Raw genomic sequence first — 26,148 nt, forward strand, 5'->3', positions numbered from 1 at the left:
GCGATAGAGCTCAGCTTTTGGAGGGATTTTGTGTTTAATGTCCTTCGACTGTTCAGTCCGAGGACAGGTCAGCTTTCGACCTCTGATAAGGAGGAACAGGGAGGACTTGACGGTTGCTAAGATTCCTTTTTCTCTTTACCTATTAGCAGGTAACAGACAGGGTGAAACGTATCTGGGGACACCGACCTTGGATAGCGAAACAACGTCTCTGAACGGAGAGAGCGGATGGAGAGAGAGAAGTGTGACAGGCTAATTTGTTCTGAAAATAACGTTTTCATTCCGTGGTGTGAAAGACAGACACATTGGCTGAGGAGGACAGCACTCTGCTGATGGCTTAGTACATGTGGCATTTTGAACGTTTTAAGTTGCTGAGTGTTTCTATAAAGGAGAAGGGGGAGGGGGGGGGGAGGAGAAGGGGGAGGGGGGGGGAGAAGGGGGAGGGGGGTGGAGAAGGGGGAGGGGGGAGGAGCGGGGGGACCCCCCCCCCCCCACAAAAAAAAGTCTAAATCAAACAGATCATGACCACAGCTGCTGTCCTGTTTGAACCGTGAGGAGGTCCTGAAGGGGCGGTCCGTCCAGGGCGGTCCGTCCAGGGCGGTCGCCTGGCCCCCCCCCCCCCCCCTCCTCTCAGTCGTCGGCCACGATGGAGAGCGCCCGCAGCTCGCCCAGCCTGGCCTCGTTCTCCCTCTCCCTCTGCTCGTCTGTCAGCCCGGCCTGGTCGATCTGCTCCGTCAGATCACTGAAGATCTGGTGCATCTCTGTGAAGTACACCACCTGAGAGAGAGGGAGAGAGACAGAGAGAGAGACGGGGAGAGAGGGGGAGAGAGGGGGAGAGAGACGGAGAGAGAGAGACGGGGAGAGAGAGGGAGAGAGACAGAGACGGGGAGAGAGAGAGAGAGAGAGGGGGAGAGAGGGAGAGACAGGGAGAGAGAGAGAGGGAGAGAGAGCGAGAGAGAGAGCGAGAGAGAGATGGACAGAGAGAGAGAGACGGGGAGAGGGAGAGAGGGGGAGAGAGGGAAAGAGAGGGAGAGAGAGAGGGGGAGAGAGAGAGATGGATAGACAGAGAGATGGACACAGAGAGAGATGGACAGAGAGAGCGAGAGAGAGATGGAAAGAGAGAAAGAGATGGACAGAGAGAGCGAGAGAGAGATGGAAAGAGTGAGAGAGATGGACAGAGGGGTTATCCTGTTAAACCGGCGGCAGCCTTCGAGAAACAACAGACCAAACGCAGACAGTCAGCGCGCCGCTCCACTGGGGTGCAGCTGGAACCCCAAACACATCCAGGAGACCGCAGCAGCGCTCTGGAACGTGACCACACCCCCCCCCCCCCCCCCCCCACCACCCAACAACAACCTGACCACAATTGACTTACACCAATCAGGGGGCTTGTGGTCCTCCAGCTCGTCACCTTCGCTAATGACCGGCCCTCCTGCCTCCCAGGAGCGGTGGAGGATATCAGACGGCGGAACGCAAAGCCCTCCCAACTCCCGGCCCCTCGGCGGGCAGTGACCCTGCCGTCTCCCTCCCAATCTGAACACGAGGTAGCGAGTGTTCGCTGAAAGCTTTCTTGACACATCCCACCCCCTTCCTCCTACCCCCCCCCCCCCCCCAAGTTCATGAGTCAGGATCTCGGGAGAGTTGCTTTGATGATTAATAGACTTTAATCACATTACAAGACTCCAGAAGAGTGGGCAGAGAACGAAAGTACTGGGAAATACAACCCCTTAAAACCCCCCCCCACACACACACACACACCCCACACCACCTTCATATTTATTCATGTAGCCATGCATACGCTTGTGTGCTCTGACAGGGGGCATCCCTGATCTGTTTGCAGGCGTACGAGTTGAGCTCTGCTCGGCGGTTCAGAGGAGAGGATGGATGCCTGCAAACCCAGTGGCCCCCCCCGCGGTGGGGGCTGGGGCAGAAACAGCCCCCCCCCCCCCCCGCTCACACAGTCCAGATCTTTTCAGTTCGGTGAGAACCATTTCAAACAACGGTGTTGCCGGTCGGTGCTCTGAAGCCCGGGTGTGTTTAGACCCTAAACTCAGCATGAGTGGCCCGGGGGGGGGGGTGTGTGGGGGGGGGTCAGGTTAGCGGTGTCCGCAGGGCGAGGCTCCTCATCGGGGGGGAAATTGGCTTGCTGAAAGGGCCGTCGAAAACGTTGCGGTGATGTATACAAGAGGACTGTCTGGACTGTCCTGGACTGGGGCCGATCCTCTGCAATTACAATTAGCCCAGTAATCATGTGGCGTAGACGCAGCTTTGAGTCGCCGGGGGACCCCCTACTGTACTGAGAGGACATGCTGGACAGCCCCTCAAGTCGTACTTAGGAGACCTCTTGTCAATGTCTTGGTTTGTTTAGACAGCAGGGTCTGGCTGTGACTCACAGGAACCCGAACCACTTCATTCGGCACTCGGCTACTTGAAACACACATACGTGGGAGAAGAGGGCCAGTGATTTTTTGGGGGTATTTGGCGCGATCCCACGTAACGACGCTCGCCTCCGGAGGAGGGCGGACGAGGGGAAGACGAACGAGTTTAACGGCGATGTGACGGAGAGATGGCGTCCAGCGAGAGGAACAACAGACGCTGCTCGGAAGACGGCGTTTTACTTCTTTCATCGTGCGTGCAGGTGGACGAGACAGGCTGGGTCAGTGACGGGGGCTGGAGGGGGCCTGGGGGTTGGCTGGAGGGGCGCTGGAGGGGGCCTGGGGGTTGGCTGGAGGGGGCCTGGGGGTTGGCTGGAGGGGTGCTGGAGGGGGCCTGGGGGTTGGCTGGAGGGGCGCTGGAGGGGGCCTGGGGGTTGGCTGGAGGGGGGCTGGAGGGGGCCTGGGGGTTGGCTGGAGGGGTGCTGGAGGGGGGCTGGGGGTTGGCTGGAGGGGTGCTGGAGGGGTGCTGGAGGGCCCCGGAAAACAATGGGGGGCTTTGTGAGGGAGCAGCCTCTAGAGCCTTCTAGCATGTCAGAGGAGGAGGGCGAGAGAGGTAGAGAAAGAGGAACAGAGACGGAAAGAGAGAGAGTAGAGGGAGAGGAGAAAGAAAGAAGGGAGGAGCAAGATATACAGAGAGAGAGAGAAAGAGAGGGGGGGGGAGGTAGGGCGTAATGAGAGGGAGAGCATGAGATGGACAGCAGTCTGTGGACGCACCGCTGACCACCCAGGAGTGGCTGTAGGAGTGTTCAGTACCTCTGCAGGCCGGGGTCCAGCCTTCCTCTCTGGCCATACACCCCACACCAGCCCCCCAGCCCCCACACCAGCCCCCCAGACCCCACACCAGCCCCCCAGACCCCACACCAGCCCCCCAGACCCCACACCAGCCCCCCAGACCCCACACCAGCCCCCCAGACCCCACACCAGCCCCCCAGACCCCACACCAGCCCCCCAGACCCCACACCACTTCCCTGCCTCCATTCACACTGTGGAGCACCGTGATGAGCTCTCTATACTCATGACTCATCAGAGCCTGACTATCTGGGTTTGTGAGTGTAGGTGTGTGTGTGTGTGTTGGGAGGACGGTGTGCGTGTGTGAGAGTGTAGGCGTGTGCTTCTGTGTGTTTTCGCGTTTGTGTGTGTTCGCGTAGGTGTGTGTGTGTATTGCACCAGCAGTGAGTCAGAGTCTGTATTAACAGATGACTCCACACAGACCTGCCCCCCCCGCCCACAGAGGAGGGGCCATGATAGTGGGTTCCCCCGACGTGTCACTATCAACCCCCTGAGCTGCTACAGCAGCGGCCCGCTGTTCTGTCGAGGCAGCCCCCCCACAGCCCTGCACATCCAGGATGTGCTGCTCTGTCGAGGCAGCACCACAGCCCTGCACATCCAGGATGTGCTGCTCTGTCGAGGCAGCACCACAGCCCTGCACATCCAGGATGTGCTGCTCTGTCGAGGCAGCACCACAGCCCTGCACATCCAGGATGTGCTGCTCTGTCGAGGCAGCACCACAGCCCTGCACATCCAGGATGTGCTGATGTACTGAGTGTGTTTACTCCGGGAGAGATTGTGGGCCCGCCGGGGCACCTGGGTAAAGGACAGACTCCACCTCGGCAGCCCAGGAACGGGGAGACACAGAGGATAGCCTGGCAGGAGCAGATCTGGTCAGCTTCACACAGCTATAAGAGATCTGGGGTTCTGTGTTTGTGTGTTTGTGTGTTAGTGACGACAGGACGTATTAGTCCACCAGGTTAGTTACGGGGGGTGGAGCAGTCTGAGTCTCACACAGAAATACAACTCTCTCTTTAGGTGTGAGGTTATCTTGTTTACTGATTAGGGGAGAGTCTTTGAGAGGAAGAGGAAATGACATCGTAGGGTGGGGTGGAGGGGGGGCATGATCAGCTTGTTAAAGGGAGCCAGACTGTTCAGGTTGGAGCCAGAGACAGACCTAGCTTTCCTGTGATTGGCTCGTCACTGGGGCCTAATCACATTAGGACTGGGTGGAGGAACTGGAACACGCGGCCTGCATAACACTCCCTCTCTCTCTCTCTCTCTCTCTCTGACCTTTGACCTGCAGCTGGGATTAACGCCGGATCCAAACAACACCCATGTACAGACACACGTAAAGACTTGTGGGAATCAACACAGCCTGGATTCGATACCCTTAGAAATACTGTCCATACATGTTCGGGGCTGTGTGTGTGAGTGTGTGTGTGTGCTCACCTGCGCCCTAATGAGAGCCTCGAAGCTGGGCTGGAAGTAGTCGATGCGGCTGTCGTAGAACTTGGGCATCTCGTCCAGCAGCTGCTTGTTCTTGGCTTCGAAGTCCTCCCTGACCGGCCTCAGCTCATCTTTAGCCTGGCGGTGGCCGGAGAAGAGGGCGGAGGGCAAAGGTCAGATGTCAAACCACACCCATCATCACCACCACCACAACAACTCTCATATGCGCCGTGTTTTTCACAACAATGAGAATGAAGCTCTTTTTTTTTTTTTCTCCCTCCAACAGAAAACACTGCGGAGGAGAAGAAGAAAGAGAGAGAGAAAGAGAGAGAGACAGAGAGAGACGGAGCGTGCGGTTCTAATCACGACCGGGGAGTGAGGAGGAGTGGGCTCCGTGGGCAGGGCAGGGCCTGGGCGCTCGCCACCACTGATCTGGGGAGGTCCAAGTGGGCAGTCTGGTGGTGGGCACGCCACTGACACGGCACGATGAATATCAGCACACGTCTGTGTGTCTGTTTCGCTCGGGCCTTTGTGCGTGTGGCGTGTGTGAGTGTGTGCGTGGTGCCTCTTTATGTTCAGGCCTCTCTGTGTGTGTGTGTGTGTGCGTGCGTGTGCGTGCTTAATGACCGATACCGTGTTGGGATGGTCTCTCTGGGAGCGGGGACACTCAGAGGGGGCAGGGCTGTGGAGGTCTCTCTCCCCGCCGTGCCCCCCCGACAGTGCTGCTCTCACTGTGAGTGGGTGGGCGGCACACTGAGGATGTGTGACTATCTGTGTGTGTGTGTGTGCGCTCAGACGCGTGTGTGGGTGCTTGTGTGTTACCCTGTATGCTTCTCTCTCTCTCTCTCGAGCGTATGTTTACGGTACTGAATGATGTGCCTCTGTGCGCTGCCTTTTGAAAACGCTGAAGAGCCCGGTAGCTTGCGTGGGTGAAGCCGCTCACATGCACAGTGTGCATGTGCTTTCCCTATTTTTGTTCACATCCAGTCAGCATCCGTGCCTTGTTCACTTGCTGCTCTTTTTCCCAGAGCACTGACTCAACTGTACGAGATGCTGGGGCGGAGGAGGGGGGGGGTTCTAGTGGACAAACACACACACACACGGAGTCACCTACCTGATGGAGCTTGACCATGTTGGGGCCCGTCTTCTCCTTCTCCTCGTATTTCTCCACCTTGGACTGCAGTCTCTTGTAGTCCTGGAGCGCCTGCTCTCGTCGCTTTACGGCCATGTTGAGGCTGGGGAACACACTGCTGTACCTGGGGGGGCGCACACACACACACACACACACACACACTGATGCTCTGGAACTGAGACAAGACACACGATACTGACACACTTCTGAACCTGACACAAACACACACACGCACACACACAGACAGACAGACAGAGCCAGGGAGACACTCAGCCCCCTCCTCACTGTGTGAGGTGGTTTGAGAGGATAAAGGCTCTGCGTCCTCATCCTGATGTGATCGAGTACGGCCACTTCCACCAGCTGCACGATATACACGACCTTAGCTCAAAAATCTATCATCGAATTACTGGAGTACCAATGACAATTCACGACTATTCATTTGCTGTCAATGACTTCCCTCAAAATGAAAACACACTCTCCCTGTGACTATCCTCGTCCCAGAGACCTAAAAATAGGAAACATTCATCTGTAACTTAGCAACAGGAATCGGCACTTCATACTGGGCCTTCTTTACTGTACTGGTCTCTCGTCTGGTTAGACTGGGGAGAACTCGCCGTACTGCTCTACCGTGTGGTTAGACTGTGAAGCTTAGTACCGCAGGCCCCACACCTCTGTCCTAACCATGCCGTGGAGACGTGATGGACCGATTCAAGTGGAAAACACTGCAGGGGCCAAGTGTACCTGCACCGTACGGTCGCTGTTACACTCAAGGTGTCACTCGTACAATGCTCGACAGCTCCGGGGCTGTCTGTCTATCTGGAGGGAGGGAGGTGAGCTGTGACAGGGCCAGGGCGCAGTCTCAGACAAGCCGGGGATTGTTTTCCCCCGCAGGAAGTGGAGCAGGGAGCGGTCCCGTGCTGACTGAGCCACGTCACAGAGCCCAGCCCTTCGGCCCACGCTGCCTCACTTCGGGACAAAAACGTCACGTCAGCTCAGGTTACGGTGGGGGTGGGTGGCCGTCCTCCCAGCTACTGTCAGGCCCGTCGTCCTCGCATACTTGGAGTGCCAGCGGATGACATAACCGCCCCCCGAGGCACAAGAGCACGTGACGCAATCTGCTGGCTCGCAACGAGACACACAGCGCGCGCTGCCTTGTGGAGACACAAAAGGCCTTTTCCCCTCAGAGCACCTCTACACACACCCCTTCTCTGCACATGTTCACAGGGCACCGAGACACTAATCGCTCCTACTTCACCGGGGAAAAAAAAGAAAGAAGTAATCCGACCCTCCCTGACACGCCTGGTGGACTTCTCTCCCTTCTCTACTCTCTCCTCGCTGACGTCATAACAGCCCGAGACGTGAACCTGGAGGGGGGGGGGGGGGTTTAACCCCCGGGAGACACCCGATACGCAACCCCTCCCCCCTCCCCCCCCCTCCCTCCCCCTCTTCCTGAGTCACGGTGACCTCTGCCTCACTGGCACAGTTTCATGCTGGCGGGCCCCACACTTGGCGTGTGAGCCACCGCAGCAAGCAAGACTGCTGGAGTCAGAGAGAGAGAGCCCCTTTACAGCACAGCAGGGGGTCAGTGTGTGACAGGGCAGAGCCAGGGGGTTTCCCCAGGGTCAGCGCCCGGCTGAGGTCAGACGCTATCCCTCGACGGCCCTGTCCTCGACCGTGGAGTGACCGCTCAGCTAGCTAGAGGGATCCAGGGCTATATTTACACCCCCCTCTGGTCTGGCCCCCGGTCTGGGAGAGGGCCCAGGGCGCACCACTGTCTCTGTGACAGCAGGTCTGGGTGTGGTAGGGCTGGATGGCTGGGTAGAAATAGCAGCTTGGACGTTTGGAGAATGTTTATGACCCCGACGCCGGCCGGCCGGCCAAGCCCCAGTCTGGAACAGAGGCCGAGGACAGCGATGTCGGTCTGCGAGGTCACTCCACTTTACACTGTCGCTAGAAACACACCACCAAAAACTCGCCATGCGGGGGGGGAGTGAACCCTATGACAACTTCCTCCTCCAGTGTGGTGTTGAAAGAAAAGAAGAAGAAAAAAAAAAAAGCTGGGATTATTCAGTCACGAGGCGATAAAAACAATGGTGAGTATGACCGTTAGGGTTAGGGTTAGAATAAAGGTTAAAATAAATAAAAGTTACAAAGTGATTTCAGTCAGTTGTGCAAGAGCTGAGAGAGCCAAAACAAAGAGAGTGTGTGAGAGAGTATGTTTATCTGTGTGTGTGTGTGAGAGAGCCCTTAGTCTTGGTAGTCTCTGTCGAGGGATGGTTGGCCCTGCTGGAACTTGCCTGGCTCTTTGTTTAGCTCAACTAATGTTGATTCAAAAGTTCCAACCATCCCACAGCCCCTCACGCTGGGTACCAGACACTGGAATGAGAGGACAGGCCCAGGTCAACCAATGAGGAAACAATCTTTCCTGTCATCATATAAGACAGTGACCAAAGCGACAGTGATCCTGTCTGGTGATGCCATCTGATAAATAAGTGGAATGTTTGTGTGAGAGATGCCAGCACTGTGGGAAAGGCACTTCCCTCTGTGGCGTGTGTGAGAGGTGGGGCGGGACGGGGGCGGCTGGGCGGGAGGGGGGCGGGCGGGCAGGAGGGGGGCGTGGCAAGAGGGGTGTGGGGCGGGACGGGGGTGTGGCAGGAGGCTGGAGGGGGGCGGGGCGGGAGGGGGGTGTGGCAGGAGGCTGGAGGCTGGAGGGGGGCGGGAGGGGGGTGTGGCAGGAGGCTGGAGGCTGGAGGGGGGCGGGAGGGGGGTGTGGCAGGAGGCTGGAGGCTGGAGGGGGGCGGGGCGGGAGGGGGGTGTGGCAGGAGGCTGGAGGCTGGAGGGGGGCGGGAGGGGGGTGTGGCAGGAGGCTGGAGGCTGGAGGGGGGCGGGGCGGGAGGGGGGTGGCGTGGAGTAGAGCTGGTTTGCCGACTCACGGCTTGGCCAGGGACCTGCTCCTCTGCTCCTGTAACAGCACTGTTTTTGTTTCCTGTGCAGGAGCAACGGTGCAGAACTGGACAGGTCAGGGGGCTGGATAACACGCATGCCTCAAGCCCACGCCCCCCTCCAGCCTCCAGCCTCCAGCCTCCAGCCTCCACCCCTCAGCCTCCACCCCTTCAGCCTCCAGCCTCCAGCCTCCAGCCTCCAGCCTCCACCCCTCCAGCCTCCAGCCTCCAGCCTCCAGCCTCCAGCCTCCACCCCTCCAGCCTCCAGCCTCCACCCCTCCAGCCTCCAGCCCTCCAGCCTCCAGCCCTCCAGCCTCCAGCCTCCAGCCTTCAGCCTCCACCCCTCCAGCCTCCAGCCCTCCAGCCTTCAGCCTCCACCCCTCCAGCCTCCAGCCTTCAGCCTCCACCCCTCCAGCCTCCAGCCCTCCAGCCTTCAGCCTCCACCCCTCCAGCCTCCAGCCTTCAGCCTCCACCCCTCCAGCCTCCAGCCCTCCAGCCTTCAGCCTCCACCCCTCCAGCCTTCAGCCTCCACCCCTCCAGCCTCCACCCCTCCAGCCTCCAGCCTTCAGCCTCCACCCCTCCAGCCTCCACCCCTCCAGCCTCCACCCCTCCAGCCTCCACCCCTCCAGCCTCCAGCCTTCAGCCTTCAGCCTTCAGCCTCCACCCCTCCAGCCTCCAGCCTCCAGCCTCCACCCCTCCAGCCTCCAGCCTCCACCCCTCCAGCCTCCACCCCTCCAGCCTCCAGCCTTCAGCCTCCACCCCTCCAGCCTCCACCCCTCCAGCCTTCAGCCTCCACCCCTCCAGCCTCCACCCCTCAGCCTCCACCCCTCCAGCCTCCACCCCTCCAGCCTTCAGCCTCCACCCCTCGAGCTTCCAACCCTCCAGCTTCCAACCTCCAATCTACAGCCTCCACCCTCCAGCTTCCAACCTCCAGCCTCCACCCTTCCAGCCTCATAAATACCCTGATGTTATTATTCAGTGACCTTGTTGAGTGGATGGAACTCATGGCGGAGAAAGAGGAAGGGGGGGTTGTGAATTACCGTTTTTTTTTGTGTTTATTTCCTGGATGTGTTACACTGAGTGTTAATTAACTAACTAAGTGCAAACAGCAAATAAAAAACAATAATTGTTAGACAGTGACAGACACACTCACTGTAAGGACAAACAGACCCTCCATTAACAGGCACAGGTCTGGGCCCCTTTTTAGAAATCTCTACAAATTATCTTACCAACGACATTAAAATAATAAAATTAAAATAAAGAATAAAATGAGCATTATAGGAACCGAAGAAAACAATTATCAACATTCACTTACTGATGGACTAATGGAATTTTAATGGATGCCTGATGTATGGTGTCTTAATAGACCAGCTTTCTATAGAACACTTTGATATGGTTACAGTTCAATGTGGCTTCATTTCCACACCAAGATTTTGAAACAAGGCCGTTTTAATTCGCTTCCATGCTGGTTGTTTTTGTTGCTTTAAAAAGTTGTTTACACACTCACTACTTCCAGACTTATTTCAAATTCATTTGGGTACTGAGCTCGATCGGTCCCGTTCTGCTAGAACAGCGGCTTCCCACAGTATGTTTGTCCAACGTGGTCTGTATGTGTTTGTATGTCTGTGTGTGTGTCCAGCGCTCCAGCCAATCACGGCCTGCCCTGGCCCCAGGAAGCTGGGCCCACTGCCATATTCAGAGCCCACACATCCGGCCGCCGCCCACCAGGAAGAGGAAATTAGAACCATTCCACCCTGTCACAGTCCAGCACACACACACGCGCACACACACACTACCTTCTGCACTCATGTCCCCTCTCTATGACAGGAGCTCATGGCCGATAAGCTTGTCCTAGTGTAGGAAAGTAGGGCAACAATGTTCCACACAAACACTAGCTGATAAGACACACACCATTATACAGTACAGTAAAGACACACCAGAGTACAGTACACACACACACACACACACACACACACACCTCTAGGGAGGGGCCAAGAGGAGGAAGCAGGGCCTTAACAAGCATTCGGAAGAAGGGTGGGATCCTAGCTCCCGGCCAGGCCACTCCCTCCACCGCCTCTGCTTGTGTGTGTGTGTGTGTGTGTGTGTGTGTGTGTGTGTGTGTGTGCGTGTATGTGTGTGTGTGTGTGAGGGCCAGGCTCCAGGAATGGAATAGCGCTCACTCCTCAGGCGCAGACGGGGGCGAGTACAGGGGAGGGGAGCCAGGGAAGCTTTCCTCCAGACACCACAGCAGCCCCATGCTCTCCCACCGCCTTCTACTGTCCTCCTGCTCCAACACTGGACATCGTCCAGGCCCGGCTCTACTGTTCTAAGCCTGGCTCTACTCTAGACCTGGTTCTAGACTGTTCTAAGACTGGCTCTACTCTAGACCTGGTTCTAGACTGTTCTAAGACTGGCTCTACTCTAGACCTGGTTCTATACTGTTCTAAGACTGGCTCTAGGCCTGGTTCTAGACTGTTCTAAGACTGGCTCTACTCTAGACCTGGTTCTATACTGTTCTAAGACTGGCTCTACTCTAGACCTGGTTCTATACTGTTCTAAGACTGGCTCTAGGCCTGGTTCTATACTGTTCTAAGACTGGCTCTACTCTAGACCTGGTTCTATACTGTTCTAAGACTGGCTCTACTCTAGACCTGGTTCTATACTGTTCTAAGACTGGCTCTACTCTAGACCTGGTTCTATACTGTTCTAAGACTGGCTCTAGGCCTGGTTCTAGACTGTTCTAAGACTGGCTCTACTCTAGACGTGGTTCTATACTGTTCTAAGACTGGCTCTACTCTAGACGTGGATCTATACTGTTCTAAGACTGGCTCTACTCTAGACGTGGTTCTATACTATTCTAAGACTGGCTCTACTCTAGACCTGGTTCTATACTGTTCTAAGACTGGCTCTACTCTCGACCTGGTTCTAGACTGTTCTAAGACTGGCTCTACTCTCGACCTGGTTCTAGACTGTTCTAAGACTGGCTCTACTCTCGACCTGGTTCTAGACTGTTCTAAGACTGGCTCTACTCTCGACCTGGTTCTAGACTGTTCTAAGACTGGCTCTACTCTAGACGTGGTTCTATACTGTTCTAAGACTGGCTCTACTCTAGACGTGGTTCTATACTGTTCTAAGACTGGCTCTACTCTAGACGTGGTTCTATACTATTCTAAGACTGGCTCTACTCTAGACCTGGTTCTATACTGTTCTAAGACTGGCTCTACTTTCGACCTGGTTCTAGACTGTTCTAAGACTGGCTCTACTCTCGACCTGGTTCTAGACTGTTCTAAGACTGGCTCTACTCTCGACCTGGTTCTAGACTGTTCTAAGACTGGCTCTACTCTCGACCTGGTTCTAGACTGTTCTAAGACTGGCTCTACTCTCGACCTGGTTCTAGACTGTTCTAAGACTGGCTCTACTCTCGACCTGGTTCTAGACTGTTCTAAGACTGGCTCTACTCTCGACCTGGTTCTAGACTGTTCTAAGACTGGCTCTACTCTCGACCTGGTTCTAGACTGTTCTAAGACTGGCTCTACTCTCGACCTGGTTCTAGACTGTTCTAAGACTGGCTCTACTCTCGACCTGGTTCTGACCTGGAAGGGCCCGCCCCAGACCACTGTGGAGCAGCTGGTGCGGAGAGAAGAGATTACACTTACTTCTTCAGAGGGTCGATTACAGTTTTCTGGATCTGGTTCACCTAGGGAGGGGGAAGGTTGGAATTAGATGTAATTTTTCAAACACATTTTTTTTTCTTCACCCCCCCCCCCCCCCCAACCCTCCAGTGAATGATTTTATGAATTGTAATGTGTTGTCAAATTGAATTACATCAAGGAGTCAAGTAGAACAAAATAGCTTCTCCAAGTCCCACTCATTATCAGCCCTACACGGCCTCCACACAATCAACAATTGTGTATTTCAAACAGAGCACTCAACATAATAGGGGAGGGGGAGGGGAGCAGGGGAGGTGAGGGGCGTGAGGTGAGGGGGGAGGGGAGGGGGGGGGGAGGCAGAGAAACTTTCTGGAACGTTCCCTCCTTTATTGTACACAAGCCCCGAGGAGAAACCGTGAATATTCATGGAGCTCACGATACAAAAGTATAGTTGCGTCTGGGGACGGACATGAAAGCAAAGCCCCGCTGATTTCAAATCCTGTGGAGGGTGGGCTGCCTTACAAGATGAAAGTTCTTTGCAAACAAACATTTTAACAATAACAGTTTATATTTTCCTGAGTTCTTCTTCTGGTTGCCGGAGCCGACAGGGGAAGGGAAGGAGGAGGTGTGTGAGTGAGTGAGTGTGAGTGTGTGTGTGTGTGTGAGTGTGTGTGAAAAGGGAGGGGGGGGGGGGGGGTTAAATGGAAGTAAATGAACATCTCATCTTCTAGGCCTCAAGCTGAAGACTCCAAAGCTGAAGTTGAAGCGTGATTAATAAAAGTTTACAGTGCATTTACATTGCAGATTCAAGATGACTGCTGGATCCATCCATGTGACAGCTAGCTGTGTTGGCCTGGCTAACGCAGCGTGTCTGGGATCAGTGGAGACAGAGTAGCGGCAGGCGCACATGACAAGTGACAGCTGCATGAGGACTGGGGAAGCAACACCACTAATCACAAGTTCACTCATTATTGAAAGAATAGTCAATCACTACCAGCAGAGTTACTGCACAAAGAATCCGAGCCAAAACAAATGTTTCTCAGAGCGCTAACACACACACACACAAGCCTGTGCAGACACACACACAAACAGCCTTTTACAAAGGCTTGTTTCCAAGCACATAATATGGACGAACGTGGTTTGAGGGAAAACAAGAGCAACGATAACAAATAAGTACATGGGAATTCACGTTCCTTATTTAACATATTCACAACCCCCCCCCCCCCCCTTCCTTCCGACCGTGAGTCAAGCCGCGATGCTACCACTGAGGGAAACGCATGCAGCAAGCAGGGAGAACAGCACCAGCAGACCTGCTGCATGCTGGTGCTCTCTACCCCCTGCCCTTTCAGAGGGAGAGAGAGAGAGAGAGAGAGAGAGAGAGAGAGAGACACAGAGAGACACAGAGAGACACAGAGAGAGACACAGAGAAAGAGAGAGAGAGAGAGAGACACACAGAGAGAGAGAGAGAGAGGCAGAGAGAGAGAGAGAGAGAGAGAGAGACACACACACACAGAGAGAGAGGGGGAGAGAGAGAGGGAGAAATAGAGAGGGAGAGAGAAAGACAAAGAGAGAGAGAGGGAGAGGGAGATAGAGAAAGAGACAGAGAGAGAGAGAGGCAGAGAGACAAAGAGAGAGAGGGGGAGAGAGAGAGAGACAAAGAGAGAGGGAGAGAGGAGCGGTGCTCCTGGGAGGCCTAGCAGAGCCTGAGGCCTGCGCTCCACTAGCAGGCTCCATGAGTGAATCACGGGGCAGAGATCAGCCCTGTACACAGGCCCTCCCAAAAATACACGCAGATCGCAGAGGAAATCAATACCCTCCCCCCTCCCAATCCAAACGGAGCCTCCTCAATCACTCTGCCGCCATCTTCGCTCAGGCTCGGTGCGCCGGGGGGGGGGGAGGGGGAGAGTGCGTGTGTGTGTGGGGGGGGGTCTACGCGCCCTCCTCAGACCCAGAAATAAACACACAGGCCTGGGCCGCTGCTGCCTTCATTATCCCTGCACGTTTTTCATCCTTTTCACTCTCTCTCTCCTTCTCTCTCCCTCTTCCTCGCTCGCTCGCAGGGCCCGGCGGCGCCGCATCTCGTCTTCAGCAGCCGGGGAGAGCAAAGGGTGTCTTGCTCGCTCTCTCTGCTGTCTGCTCCGCTTTAAGAAGAGCCCGCTCGCCCCGCTCAGTCAGTGTGGAGCAGCCAGCTTGGAGGGAGAGCAGGAATAGGTTTGGCCGGCCGGGAGCCGCGGCGCCGGTGCTTCTCCTCTGTCAGGAATCCTGAGGTGATGTTTCTCAGAGCACCGAGCGAGCAGGGAGCGCGTGCGACTGCTCCGTTCGCTCCCCCCCCCCCACCGCCCCCCCCTCGGCGGGCTCGGGGCCGCTTTCCAGAACGGAAGCCCTCGTCCGGCCAGAGGGGCCCACGAGGTGGCCGTGTGAAAGCCACGATAATAAAAGTGAGACTCAACCCAAAAGTTAAGACACGGGAAGGTGTACCGCTGGCATGATCGAGCGGGGAGCCAACGTTTGGACGTGTCTCTGAAGCTGAGCTCAGGCGATGACTACTGGCTTCCAGGGAAAGAGACTGTGTGTTCTGGGCTCCACCATGGCTTGACTATGTCCAGCGCCCCCCAACCCCCCCTCCCCGCAGGAGAGCAGAGCTGAGATTCCACCCTCCAGACTCCCTCCATCCCACACACCGCACCGCTGAACCTGACCCTTTGGTTACTGACCGGTAAAAAAATAAAAAACGGCCGACGTGAGGAGAAATAAATACAAATAAGTGCAGTAACAGATCGACATGGAGCTGCAGCTACCTGACCGTATAACAGGCGGCAGGCGGATGCTGGAGCTCCAGTCGGGTGCGTGGCGATGAGCACCGGCATCCCAGGTTGGTCCGAGGTAAAGGTCACAGGGGTGACGAGCGTAGCCAGAGGGCTCACGGCTCACTGGAGAACAGAGATGTTAATCACAGCCCTCGGTTGAACTAACGATAAACTACCGGCTCAAAACAGAACAGAAACGGAACAGAAATACAGATTGGGAGGGGGGAGGGGGGGGAAATAGGATGATAATCAACCACGTATAGGCAACCGGATGCACTTTTGCTAAAAATCGATGCTTTAAGGGCTGGGGGGAAAAAGGAGTGAAAATGGTTCAAACTGGAGGAGAGGAATGTTTCTGGGCTCCTGCTGAAGGCTCGTCGACATGGCTACAGAGTTACGGCCTGGCCTGGCTGCAGACCAAGCCAGACTCTCTGGAGCAGACCTGCTCAAGGGCCACAGGCTGAAAACCCCACAGAAAAACAGTCCTGACCGCGCTCCGTCCAGACTGCGCAGAGCCCAGTCACTCCAAACGGCGACTGTAAAACATGATGACCACACGTCCAGCATGTCTGAAAGAATGTGTGTCGCTGGATGGAGAGCCTTGAGGTCTCCAGAACGGGTTTCAGAGCAGGAGGGAGTCTTCCCAAGGCTCAGACGCAGGGCCTCGGCATATCCTGGGCCCTCCTCGCCGGCAACTCGCATCGCCACGGAGAACGTTCTGACCTCACGGGACTCGCCCCCCCCCCCCCCCCCGTGCGATGCCTCCCCTGGCTGCCGCGCGCATTTGTTTAGCTCGCAATAACCCGCAGCCACGATTTGAATCAAACAGTGAAGCGCACACGGCACACCAAACAGGAGGAGAAGCGTTAAAGAGGGAGATGGGGTTCTTGGCGGAGAAGGACAGGGGGATGATCAGGGGAGAACCGAAGCCATTAAAAATGAGCGATGACATTCTTGAGCGAGGCTCTTCGATGGTTCGAGTTATTTTAGATGCTAGTGACTCACAGACGCCCCCCCCCCCCCCCCACACACACACACACACCGCTGTGATGAGCAGCTAATAGACCAGCATGGTGAAGGTGCTCTCAGAAGAAGACAAGGCCCCACGGAAGAGGCTTTCTTTATAGTTCACAGGTTACGCAATACTGGCAAAGATGAAAACGACACTTTTGCAAAACAACGGCGCCTTTTGGGCCCGGTGTGTTTGAAGTGTGAGGCTATATGCCTGGCAGGACGCTGAATGTGAGGCTTGTGTGTAGAACAGTGGGAGCTACACAGGGGGGGAGAGAGGAAGAGAGAGGAAAGGAGAGAGAGGAAGAGAGAGGGGATAGAGAGAAAAAGAAATAAAAGGAGAGGGAGAGAGAGGAAGAGCTAAACGAGAGAAAATGAGAGAGAAAGAGAGAGGGATAGAGATAAAAGGAGAGAGAGAGAGAGAGAGAGAGAGAGAGAGAGAGAGAGAGAGAGAGAGAGAGGGAGAGAGAGAGAGAGAGAGAAGGAGAGAGATAGACAGACAGAGAGATAGACAGACAGAGAGATATAAAGAGAGAGAGAGAGAGACAGAGAGTCAGGCATCAGGAGAGAAGGCTGACCTTCTCCAGGTTGAAGGAGTCCATCCTGCGCATGGCTGTGTCCAGGGCCGTCATGGAGTCCAGGAAGGCCTGGTCCTGTTCACACAGAGGGTTACCCAGCAGGTCCCCCGAGATCTTCACTGCTGCCTTGGACATGGCTGAAACACACACACACACACAATGGCGTTATTAATATCATGGTAAATATGGCCTGGGAAAGGAGAAAATTAAGAAAGGGCAGAGAAGGGTTGTTGTGTGTAGAGTGACTAAATCAAAAGGAGATGTTAGAAAACCTAGAGAATACAGAATTTGACAAGTCAGTCCATCGATCATTTCGTTTTCTTTCTTATCAAGTCTTAAAGACATTTATCTTCTTACCTGACACACCTAGTGGAGCAGTGTCATTCGTGAACAATTATGAAAAATGGCTTTAAAAGCTATCAGACAGTCAGACAGTTGAATAGCAAGCAGCATCCCCTCCTGCTACACCAGATGAATGATTGCTAGTGTTATTGGTAGTCTTGTTCTGCGTACTGCTCTAACATGCTGTGCAGGTCGACTGTTTAGTAAAGAGAGGACCTGTGCAACAGATGGAATCCATTAATTATAATGAGGGTCTGACAGCTCTGATGCTTTGATGAGAAGTCCATATTGCAGAGCACAAAGCAGAGGAAGTGAAGATGCTCTTCACCCATCCCCTCCCCCTCCCCCTCCCCCTCCCCCTCCCCTCCCCCCTCATCTCCCCCCTTTCCTTCCCCCATCTCCCCCCATTTCCCCCTCTCCTTCCCCCCATTTCCTCCCCTCCCATCTCCCCCCTCTCCTCTCCTCCCATCTCCCCCCTCTCCTTCCCGCCCGTCTCCACCCGCATACCCCCTCTCCTTTCCTCCTTCGCCCCCTTTCCTCCCACCTCCTCCTCACCTCCTCCTCCTCCTCTCCTGCCTCCTCCACCTCCTGCAGACAGGCACTCTACCCAGGGCAAAGTCTGCTGCTCTTCCTAACACCCAGATCAAACTTGACAGATTCCCCCCCAAAATCTGCTTGTTTACGCAACATGCAGTGTAGATTGAACGTGGAACTATTGGGATGAATCAAGATGATCTAGGCAATGATTGCATGAGTCTCAGCTCAAATGGAACGGTACAATCAATGACACATCACGTCAACATGATCGATGTTCTATCCAGACAAACTGGATTAGCAGAGTCAAATTAAGTTGTCAGTTAAGGTTGTTACAAAAAGGCTGGGTGGAATAGCTGCAATTGTGAAAGAAGCCTGCGTAAGCCCCAGAGGACGATCCTGTCTGTCTGGAGGTGAGGAACACACCTATGTCGGCCTCTGTGCTCTTCTTCATGTCTTTATGAAGCTTCTTTGTCTGGTCCTCCAACCTGAGAGGTCAAAAGAAGGAAATGACATGATCGGAAACATGAAGGTAAAGAGGGGTAGTTACACAGCACACGCGCACAACGTCGTACACAAATCGACCCGTCACATTCTGACATTCTGTTGGCAGACTCCAGAGCAGACACCCATTGGGAGACCACTCTTCCAGGGAAAAACGCTGTCACACCTGGATCCTGGAAGTCGTGACTAATCGGAGTGGGAATGTGAAAAAGACAGGGGGGGGGGGGGGGCCTGGGCCCCAGCCTGATCAAAACCCTCTCATCTGTCCAGCTTCCCCTGACGGCCGTTCAGAGATATCTCCACCCTACCCTGCAGGCTGTACATAAACACACCCTACTACACAGAAACCCGCCTGTCAATGGGATTACACATTCCATTGATTTCATATAAAATACACTATTACGCCATTTTGCTTCATTTTTCTTTGCTAATTAAAAACAACTAGGATTTTTTTCCTTGTTGTCGGCAACTCGATTTAGCCATAAAAGCATTCACGTCTTCAATCATACCTCTGCGTTCATACAAATTACGGGTGTTAAAAATGCCAATTACCAGACCATGGGGGCTGAAACGTGCGCTATTCATTACATCAATTAAGGCAAACGCGGGGCTGTTTAGCAGCTCCCGCGGGGACCGCCATCATATCAGCTCCTAGGGACTGATTGTGGGTGTGGGTGTGTGTGTGTGTGTGTGTGTGTGTGTGTGTGTGGAGGCGAGGCGGGCAGGAGAGTGTGAGGTGCGAGGGGGAGCCTGTCTGGGAGGGTGCCAGGCGAGGCAGAGGTCCGTCATGGCGAGGTGTTAATGGGGGCCCGCTGGAGCAGCTGCTCCTAGCTGGCCTCTGCAGGCTGCCCTCAGCAGTCAGACTCCTCTCCTCACCATCTGCTCTGGCGTACATGCCCGTGTGTGTGTGTGTGTGTGTGTGTGTGTGAAGAAAGAACCAGATTCTATCTCAGGTAGAATCACAGCTAACCGCTCCCCAGCTTGGTGTAAACAGGATTCATTCAGATCCTTATCCAGGAGAGCGCTGAGGTGTTTCTCCTGGCTGCACACTCTCGACTCAGGGGGGTTCGTTCTAGGAGCGTAGCAGGATAGGACACACACACACACACACACCACGGTTCTACAAACCCCCCTGTTCCTTTCCCTGGAAGGTATTCACTTAGCAGGCGCCTTAATCCGACTCCAGAATGAGCCGTTATGGAGGGGGAGGGAGGGAGGGAGGGGGGAGAGATGCCTGTACACGTCCGCTCCAGAAGGTGTGTGGCTCTGTGAAAAGGAGCTCCTCCTACTCACTGGAGCCTGTGGAGCCGACAGCTCCCACTCAGTCTGCAGGGCCCCCGGGGGGCGCGGCCCCCCTCGACCCCCCGCAGGAGAAGACCCCTGGTCGGGCCCTGTCTGCCGAGGCAGTGAGGTAAGGGCTTTGAAAAGCTTCTCTCCTTTCGTTCTCAAATGAAAATGTATGACGTCCACACGTGCCGCCTAACTTCCTGATCGGGCCGGATGAAGACTACAGGATGCTGAGAGAATACACCTAAACACTTTGGTGCCACACACTGTTCTGCCAAGGAGGACTGAACGTGTATACAGCCTTGATTGGAAAAAGGGCAATAATAAGTCCACTTCAACATATGAACTGCCAGATGAAAACAGGCCTTGAATAGTTTTTTTTTGTTTTGTTTTGCTTTTAAACTGTCCCTGTTTATTGGAATTGCAGGGACTTTTGACCACTAATGAGCCACAGAGAAAGACATTTAGCAAGACTTCTTTCAAACTTACTTTTGGAGCTTGTCATACTCTCGTTCGAAGTCTCTTTCAACCTGGAACAGAACAACACCACCACATTACCGAGAGGGTATTTGGTACCAGCTTACAGTCATGTTGAAAGACAGTGTTGACAGACACACATACACCACCCCCCCCCCCTCTCCTTGCCAGACGGCCCTGATTGTACTGGCAAACTGCGGTTCCAGTAGGTAGGTCCTGTGTTTAGCGTTTTCCACGGTCATCAGGGCAGCAACGTAAACACGGACGCAGGGCCCGTCCGCTGGTCCGGGGACGCCACAGGAAGCAGTGAGCCCGCGCTGACAGTGTCGCCGGCCCACAGACACATTACTGGGGAAGTGGTTTCCACCCCAGCCGGCGCGACACCCACTCACCGGCCCTTTAATGTTGCCCTCTCTGCCCCCTCGTGTGGCACAGACAAATTGGCCACCCCCCCCAGGCCACCACCCTACCCCTCCACCCCTCCAGCAGAGCGACCCCCCCCCCCCCCCCCCCTTCGTCTTGGTGGCCCCTGTGTACCAGCCAGCTCAGTCTCCAGAGGGCTCCGGCACCTACTGGGGGTTAAAGGTCGGAGAGGGAGAGCGAGGCTCACCGTTTTGGAGACAATCTGCTTCTTTGGCTGTCCAATCTTAAAAGGCATCCTGAAACACAAAGACATAGGAGTGTGAATGGGGGGGAGGGTCCTGAACGTCACCGACACGCGATGGAGTCAAGTCTCTCCAGGCGGATACGTTGACCTGAAGGGAGCTTACTTCTGAGGAGCCTTGTGGAGGGGAACCTGGAGTGTTAAAGGGCTGTGCGAGAGAGAACGGTCCTCTTTCTCAGCCCCGCACGCCCGTCAACCTCCAGCGCTGTTAACCCCTTCCCCTCCGCAGCGAGGCGTCCACAGCCCCGCGCGCGTTGACTTCCTGTCATCACACGCCACATCTGGCTTCCATTTGGGGCGGATGTCACTAATTAGAAGTGGCTGTCCCCCCTCTGCTCTGTGTGGCTTTGCTGCAAGTCCGCCCCTGCTCCCCCCCCCGCCCCCCTGCTCCCCCCTGCTCCCCCCCCCCCCCCCCCCCCCCCCTGGCCACCTATCAGCCGCAAGCTGTGCCTGGTCTGGCCTGGCTGACTGCTGCGCTGGGGACTAGAGCACCCCAGCACACAAGACCCCACCCTGCCCTAACACAGGGCCCCACCCTGCCCTAACACAGGGCCCCACTCTGCCCTAACACAGGGCCCCACCCTGCCCTAACACAGGGCCCCACTCTGCCCTAACACAGGGCCCCACCCTGCCCTAACACAGGGCCACACTCAGCTCTAACACAGGGCCCCACCCTGCTCTAACACAGGGCCCCACTCTGCTCTAACACAGGGCCCCACCCTGCTCTAACACAGGGCCCCACTCTGCCCTAACACAGGGCCCCACCCTGCTCTAACACAGGAACGAATGATTTTAAGACGATACCTAGCCCACATCCATGTCATAAAACACATCACATGAGTGTCAATGGATGAATTACCTGGTATGCAAAACAATATCTTTGGAAGGCGTGCATTCATCAAAAGGGCTCAGCCTGTTGCCAGTAGGCCCATCCCATGATTTTAATGGACCTGAACACACACGCTTCATTTGCTTTAGCACATGTAGTTATGTAGTCAGTTAGAGATGTTGGGAAACCCGCTGAGAAAGAAAGCCCTGTCTCTGTTGGCCCTGCACACCAAGAGAACTGACAAGGCTGGTGACACTCGAGGCTGGTGACACGCGAGGCTGGTGACACGCGAGGCTGGTGACACGCGAGGCTGGTGACACGCGAGGCTGGTGACACGCGAGGCTGGTGACACGCGAGGCTGGTGACACGCGAGGCTGGTGAGCGACGGCTTCGTCTGACAGCCAGGCGCAGGCAGCAGCTGTGTCAGAAGAAAGGTGTGTGGACTAATAAGATGGAAAGGAGAGCGTGTAAGGCAGGGCCTCGTTGTGTAACCGGGACACACACACACACGACGTGTGCATGTGTGTTTGTGAGAGAGCCGTCGTTTTCTCCGATGACAGCTCAATTAAAATATCTAGCATTGTCACGGAGAACATGAAACAGTCTTTATGAAAAACTGTCCCCCCCCCCCCCCCCCCTTGTTGGTCTAGGCTCACCCTGTCGAAGCTAGACTGATCACAATACACCCCTTTGAGTTACTTTTCCTTCACTGTGAGTAGCATGTCTTTTTATTTATTTTTAAGATATGTGGGTGGGTAGTCTCAGTGGGAGAGCCTTTGACTGCAAGAGGTTGCAGGTTTCAATACATCTGCTAAATGAATACATACGTTATTTGACCTATTTATTAGTAAAAGCCTACGACTACAGTACTAGTACTGGGCCTAGAAACTAATGTAAGAACCATCCCTAGTTATTAGACACAGGCCTACAATGAAATATTCACAGCTTCACAAGAAGTAGATCCCTTTCACCTATGTCATACTTGCTGGTGAGCCAACACACCATCATGGAAAACTACAATCTCGTCACCCACTGGAATTCCTCAAGTCCCTTTGCGTGACTCATCTGCCTACAACTGCTGCGGTAAACTAGACTGCACTAAATAAATAAATACTGTATATATGCCAACTATTGGGGAAGTAGATAAAAGGCTTTGAGGGGAAAGAGGGTAAGGCCATTTTGTTTGTTTAATCTTATACAAGACGGTGAGGTAGACTTGGAGACTTCTACAAACTGTCTGACACAGCACTGGGTCATTATTACGCAACCTCTCAGGATGACGGCTGAATCGGCGTTGATAACTGAGCTATGTTCTGTGGCATACATTTGAAAATGTTCATTTATTTGTCAACTCCTACGTCATGACTGGAGGACAACTTACTCTCAGTAAGACAGTCAATCAAAAAACACGGGGATCACTGACAACCTGCAGCACAATACAGTAGTTGCAATGTGACTGATTCGCTGAACTAAATAGACTCAACAAAACCATAAGTGCGGGAGATGGTGTTTTTTAACACGCAACAGACTGACGTGCAGGCTCACAGAAAAATATGCAAGGCGACCTTGACGCAGGGCTGCTCAAAGTGCGAACACAAGCACGCCTGTGCTACATGTGAACACTACTGCCATGTTCATCCAACACAACACATGAGCACAGTACCAGGCACAGCGGGCGGCTAACCTCCACACATGACCGTTCCGTTACCCTGCAATAACAACACAAAACCCCCTTTGACAGGAACAACTGATTTTGGATAAGCTCCAAAGATGGAGCCACATGAATCCATAATGAGCAGTAAAGCAAATTAGCTGCTGCAGAGAGAGGCCTTCACAGAGAACGTCTATACCCTGGCAAACGTCACCGATCTAGTCTTGGCGTACCCAGGACAAAGGAACGTGATAACCCACCAGCATAAATTATGCTCAAACAGGAAGCAGCAGTGGACTTCTTCGTTGGTCATACAAAAGTGCACATCATCAGTGGGGTGACAGCGTAGCACTCGGACTCTGCAGTCCTACACAGCACAGAGGACTGGTTGAGTCCATTTAGGGGTTGTGATTGTTACCACGCTGACCCAAAGTCAGATCTCTCACGTCACGGAGGCGAATGTGAGGACCTAACTGGTATGCGCCAGTCAGCAGAATCCATAAAGGACCCTTTCACAGGCTCCGTGGTCCACTCTTGACCTTGCGCTTTGCAGTGCGTGCTGGGGGAAATGTCGCCTGCCAGCTATTGATCCACCGACTGGGCAGAGTGATGCTGTCTTGCTTCAATTATCACAGGCACTTGAGCTCAGAGTCACTGACTCTCATTCTCTACAGACATCCATGGAGGTTGTGAATGAGACAAGAGGCACTTAAGCACGGCCCCTGTCATGATGTGGTCTCCATGCTCAGTTCATGACATCCAAATTACTGCACCATAAATGTGCAATCATCTCTGATTAAAAAAGTAGCAGGCTTCAGAGTTAATCTTCTCAACGTAATCTATGTGCTTTTATGTTGTGGTACGAAGATTGTATCAAGCAACTGATTATGGTCTAGTTTGGTCAAGTGCGAGTGGACGGGTGTAATTAGCTACTGAATGCAGCCTAGTCTGACTACTCTACCAGCAATAACAATAATATGTTTTCTGAACATGATGCTGACTAGACTGATGTTAGGAAAACCTACCGACCACAAATGCGGACAATTGACAAACTTGCTTAGTTACATTACAAAGCAATTAGCTCTAGTAACCTAACATGCTCTTCAGTGAGAAAGCATAAATACAAAGTCTAGCGAACTACTTCGACTCATCTAACGCTAAATGGTCAAATATGTAGACTAGATGTATAAGCAATGTGTATGGCTAGCTATTTGGTAAACATTCAATTATGGTCAAAGCCTTTCGGAAGCTTTAGTATCAGCCTAGTTAAGTAAACAACAACAAACATTCGTATGCTCTACTAGCGTGGTTACCGAGCCAGCTCAGCTGCTACTGTGCTAACGACAGATTGATAGTTTAAGTTAGCAAGATGTTGCCCAGCTAGCTTGTAAGAGACTTGTGTTTCCACCTCAGGTTAGCTTAAAATCGAGTTCAGATATAATTTTTGGTAAGAAAATACGTACCAACTCATTTTGTCTGAATTTCTAATCCAGTTTCATTGAGCAGTTGTTATCTCTTCAGGATACCTCATCCCTTTTTACAGAAAACTCACTCTCGAGTCTGTAGCTAGCTTGACAGCTAAACAGGAAGTTCCTTTCAGAGTTTAAACTACGGAAAGCATATTGGCCGATCGACGGGCGCACAGAGTTGAGTGCATCTGCTAAATTGTGCTTCATACCTTGCAATAATTATTTCTGCTCAATAAGCTAAACATCCTAAATAAAAACAGAATGTAATGCTGATACATATTAGTTCCAATAAACATGTCATATTCTGAAACTAGTCTTGAGGGAGACATTCATAACCTCATAGGCCTACTTGTTAAACCTCAATAATTACCCACTCCAGTTTATTTTGTTAATTTTACATTCACCTTGATGTGGGCTGATTCTCAGCGTTATGTGTAATTCTTGTCATTATAAAAACGAACTTTGTCATTCATAATAATAAATACTCTGAATACAGCCATTCTGTTTTATTTTCTTTATTCAAGTACTTTACATAGAAAGGACAAAACAATTGCATCACAATAAACCGAAGTGCCAATTAAACAACGAGGAGCACATCTCCCCATCGCAGAAGATAGTAATAATACAGTTCATTACAATATTCAGAATTCATATAAGGACCTTATTATAAGGTAATTGAAACAAGTAAAAACATCCACAACATTTTCAACAAGACCTCTTGTTTTTTTTAAGTCAAAACAAAACAGTTATCTAATCCCATTGATTTTGTCCAATTGTTTGTCCGTAATTGTTGTTCAACACTTTGTCCCATTGATATTATTCATGTTTAATGTTCCCATTGTTATAATTATTACCATGCATTACAAAATTATTGAGCTCCACTTTTAGAATCGTATAGTGGATAAAAATGTTTGCAACACATTCCGTGCACATGCAGTCATGAGGTTATAATGAAAAGGAAATACAAGAGATAACAGAGAACAGAAACAATTGATGTATTTTGTAGCCTATTCACCATGTTGATAATTTCTGATACCAGCTTCTCATAACAGCTGCAGCACCTTTTAGTACCCAAGATAAGCCTGTCACAGTCTACACTTTTTACAGTATTGAGCCCTCTAGCCACAAAGATTATTTTATGTATTTACTTGCCATTGGAAATGACCTCAAACAAAGAGGGCTTTGCTGGGAGTAAATTAAACGAGTAAACACAGACATTAGCAAAGGCCTTTCTTGAGCTGTAAACTGACTCGAGGTCACATTTACGTTTTTTGTTTCTTCAGTGAAGCTCTCATCCCATATTGTTCCTAATCACCCGGCCTTGCAACCTAATTTGGCACAGAAATGACTGCTGAGGTTGGCTCGCATCCAGAATGGAGCAGAGAACTGACAGCATGAGACAAAGATGTGAGGCAAGCTCTCTAATCCTGCCCAGTTACACAGGAGAAACTGAACAAAAAAAATCCACCATCATTAGAATGTCCAAATAAACAGAATAAATGGACTCAGATGGAGATCATGAATTCTGACAGACTCAATCTGGGGAAAAAACAGGTCAAGGATGTGTCAGATGGTGATTGAGATTGCATTGCTGTAATGATAACCCTGCTTTCAATGACAGA

The 26,148-nt window shown here is 53.0% G+C and overlaps 1 protein-coding gene across 3 annotated transcripts; it reads right to left on the bottom strand.

The window, feature by feature from the left end:
- Positions 1 to 489: 489 nt before the first annotated feature.
- On the bottom strand, positions 490 to 24,677 carry bin3 (bridging integrator 3). 3 transcript variants are annotated; one of them, XM_084695123.1, is made up of 9 exons: positions 20,684 to 20,739; positions 20,524 to 20,572; positions 19,926 to 19,966; positions 18,072 to 18,133; positions 16,770 to 16,906; positions 12,380 to 12,420; positions 5,764 to 5,905; positions 4,653 to 4,787; positions 490 to 774 (listed from the first exon to the last, which is right to left on the bottom strand). In XM_084695123.1, exons 2-9 carry the CDS (start codon positions 20,569 to 20,571, stop codon positions 628 to 630), a joined length of 753 nt encoding a protein of 250 aa, XP_084551249.1. In that variant the 5' UTR covers position 20,572; positions 20,684 to 20,739; the 3' UTR covers positions 490 to 627. The 3 variants fall into 3 exon arrangements, with proteins under 3 accessions (XP_084551249.1, XP_084551248.1, XP_084551250.1); XM_084695122.1 differs by lacking the exon at positions 20,684 to 20,739 and adding an exon at positions 24,521 to 24,676 and having other exon boundaries at positions 491 to 774; XM_084695124.1 differs by lacking the exons at positions 490 to 774; positions 20,684 to 20,739 and adding exons at positions 3,406 to 4,506; positions 24,521 to 24,677.
- Positions 24,678 to 26,148: the final 1,471 nt, after the last annotated feature.

Source organism: Hypomesus nipponensis, chromosome 28, assembly GCF_054491055.1.
Source record: "Hypomesus nipponensis isolate SF chromosome 28, ASM5449105v1, whole genome shotgun sequence".
Classification (NCBI taxonomy): Eukaryota; Metazoa; Chordata; class Actinopteri; order Osmeriformes; family Osmeridae; genus Hypomesus; species Hypomesus nipponensis.

Excerpts from the sequence above, each read along its gene's own strand:
- bin3 (XM_084695122.1), bottom strand. Across the intron at positions 16,907-18,071 it reads GAGCACAGAGGCCGACATAG|CCATGTCCAAGGCAGCAGTG; the intron begins GTGTGTTCCTCA and ends TGTGTGTTTCAG. Across the intron at positions 4,788-5,763 it reads ACATGGTCAAGCTCCATCAG|GCTAAAGATGAGCTGAGGCC; the intron begins GTAGGTGACTCC and ends GGCCACCGCCAG.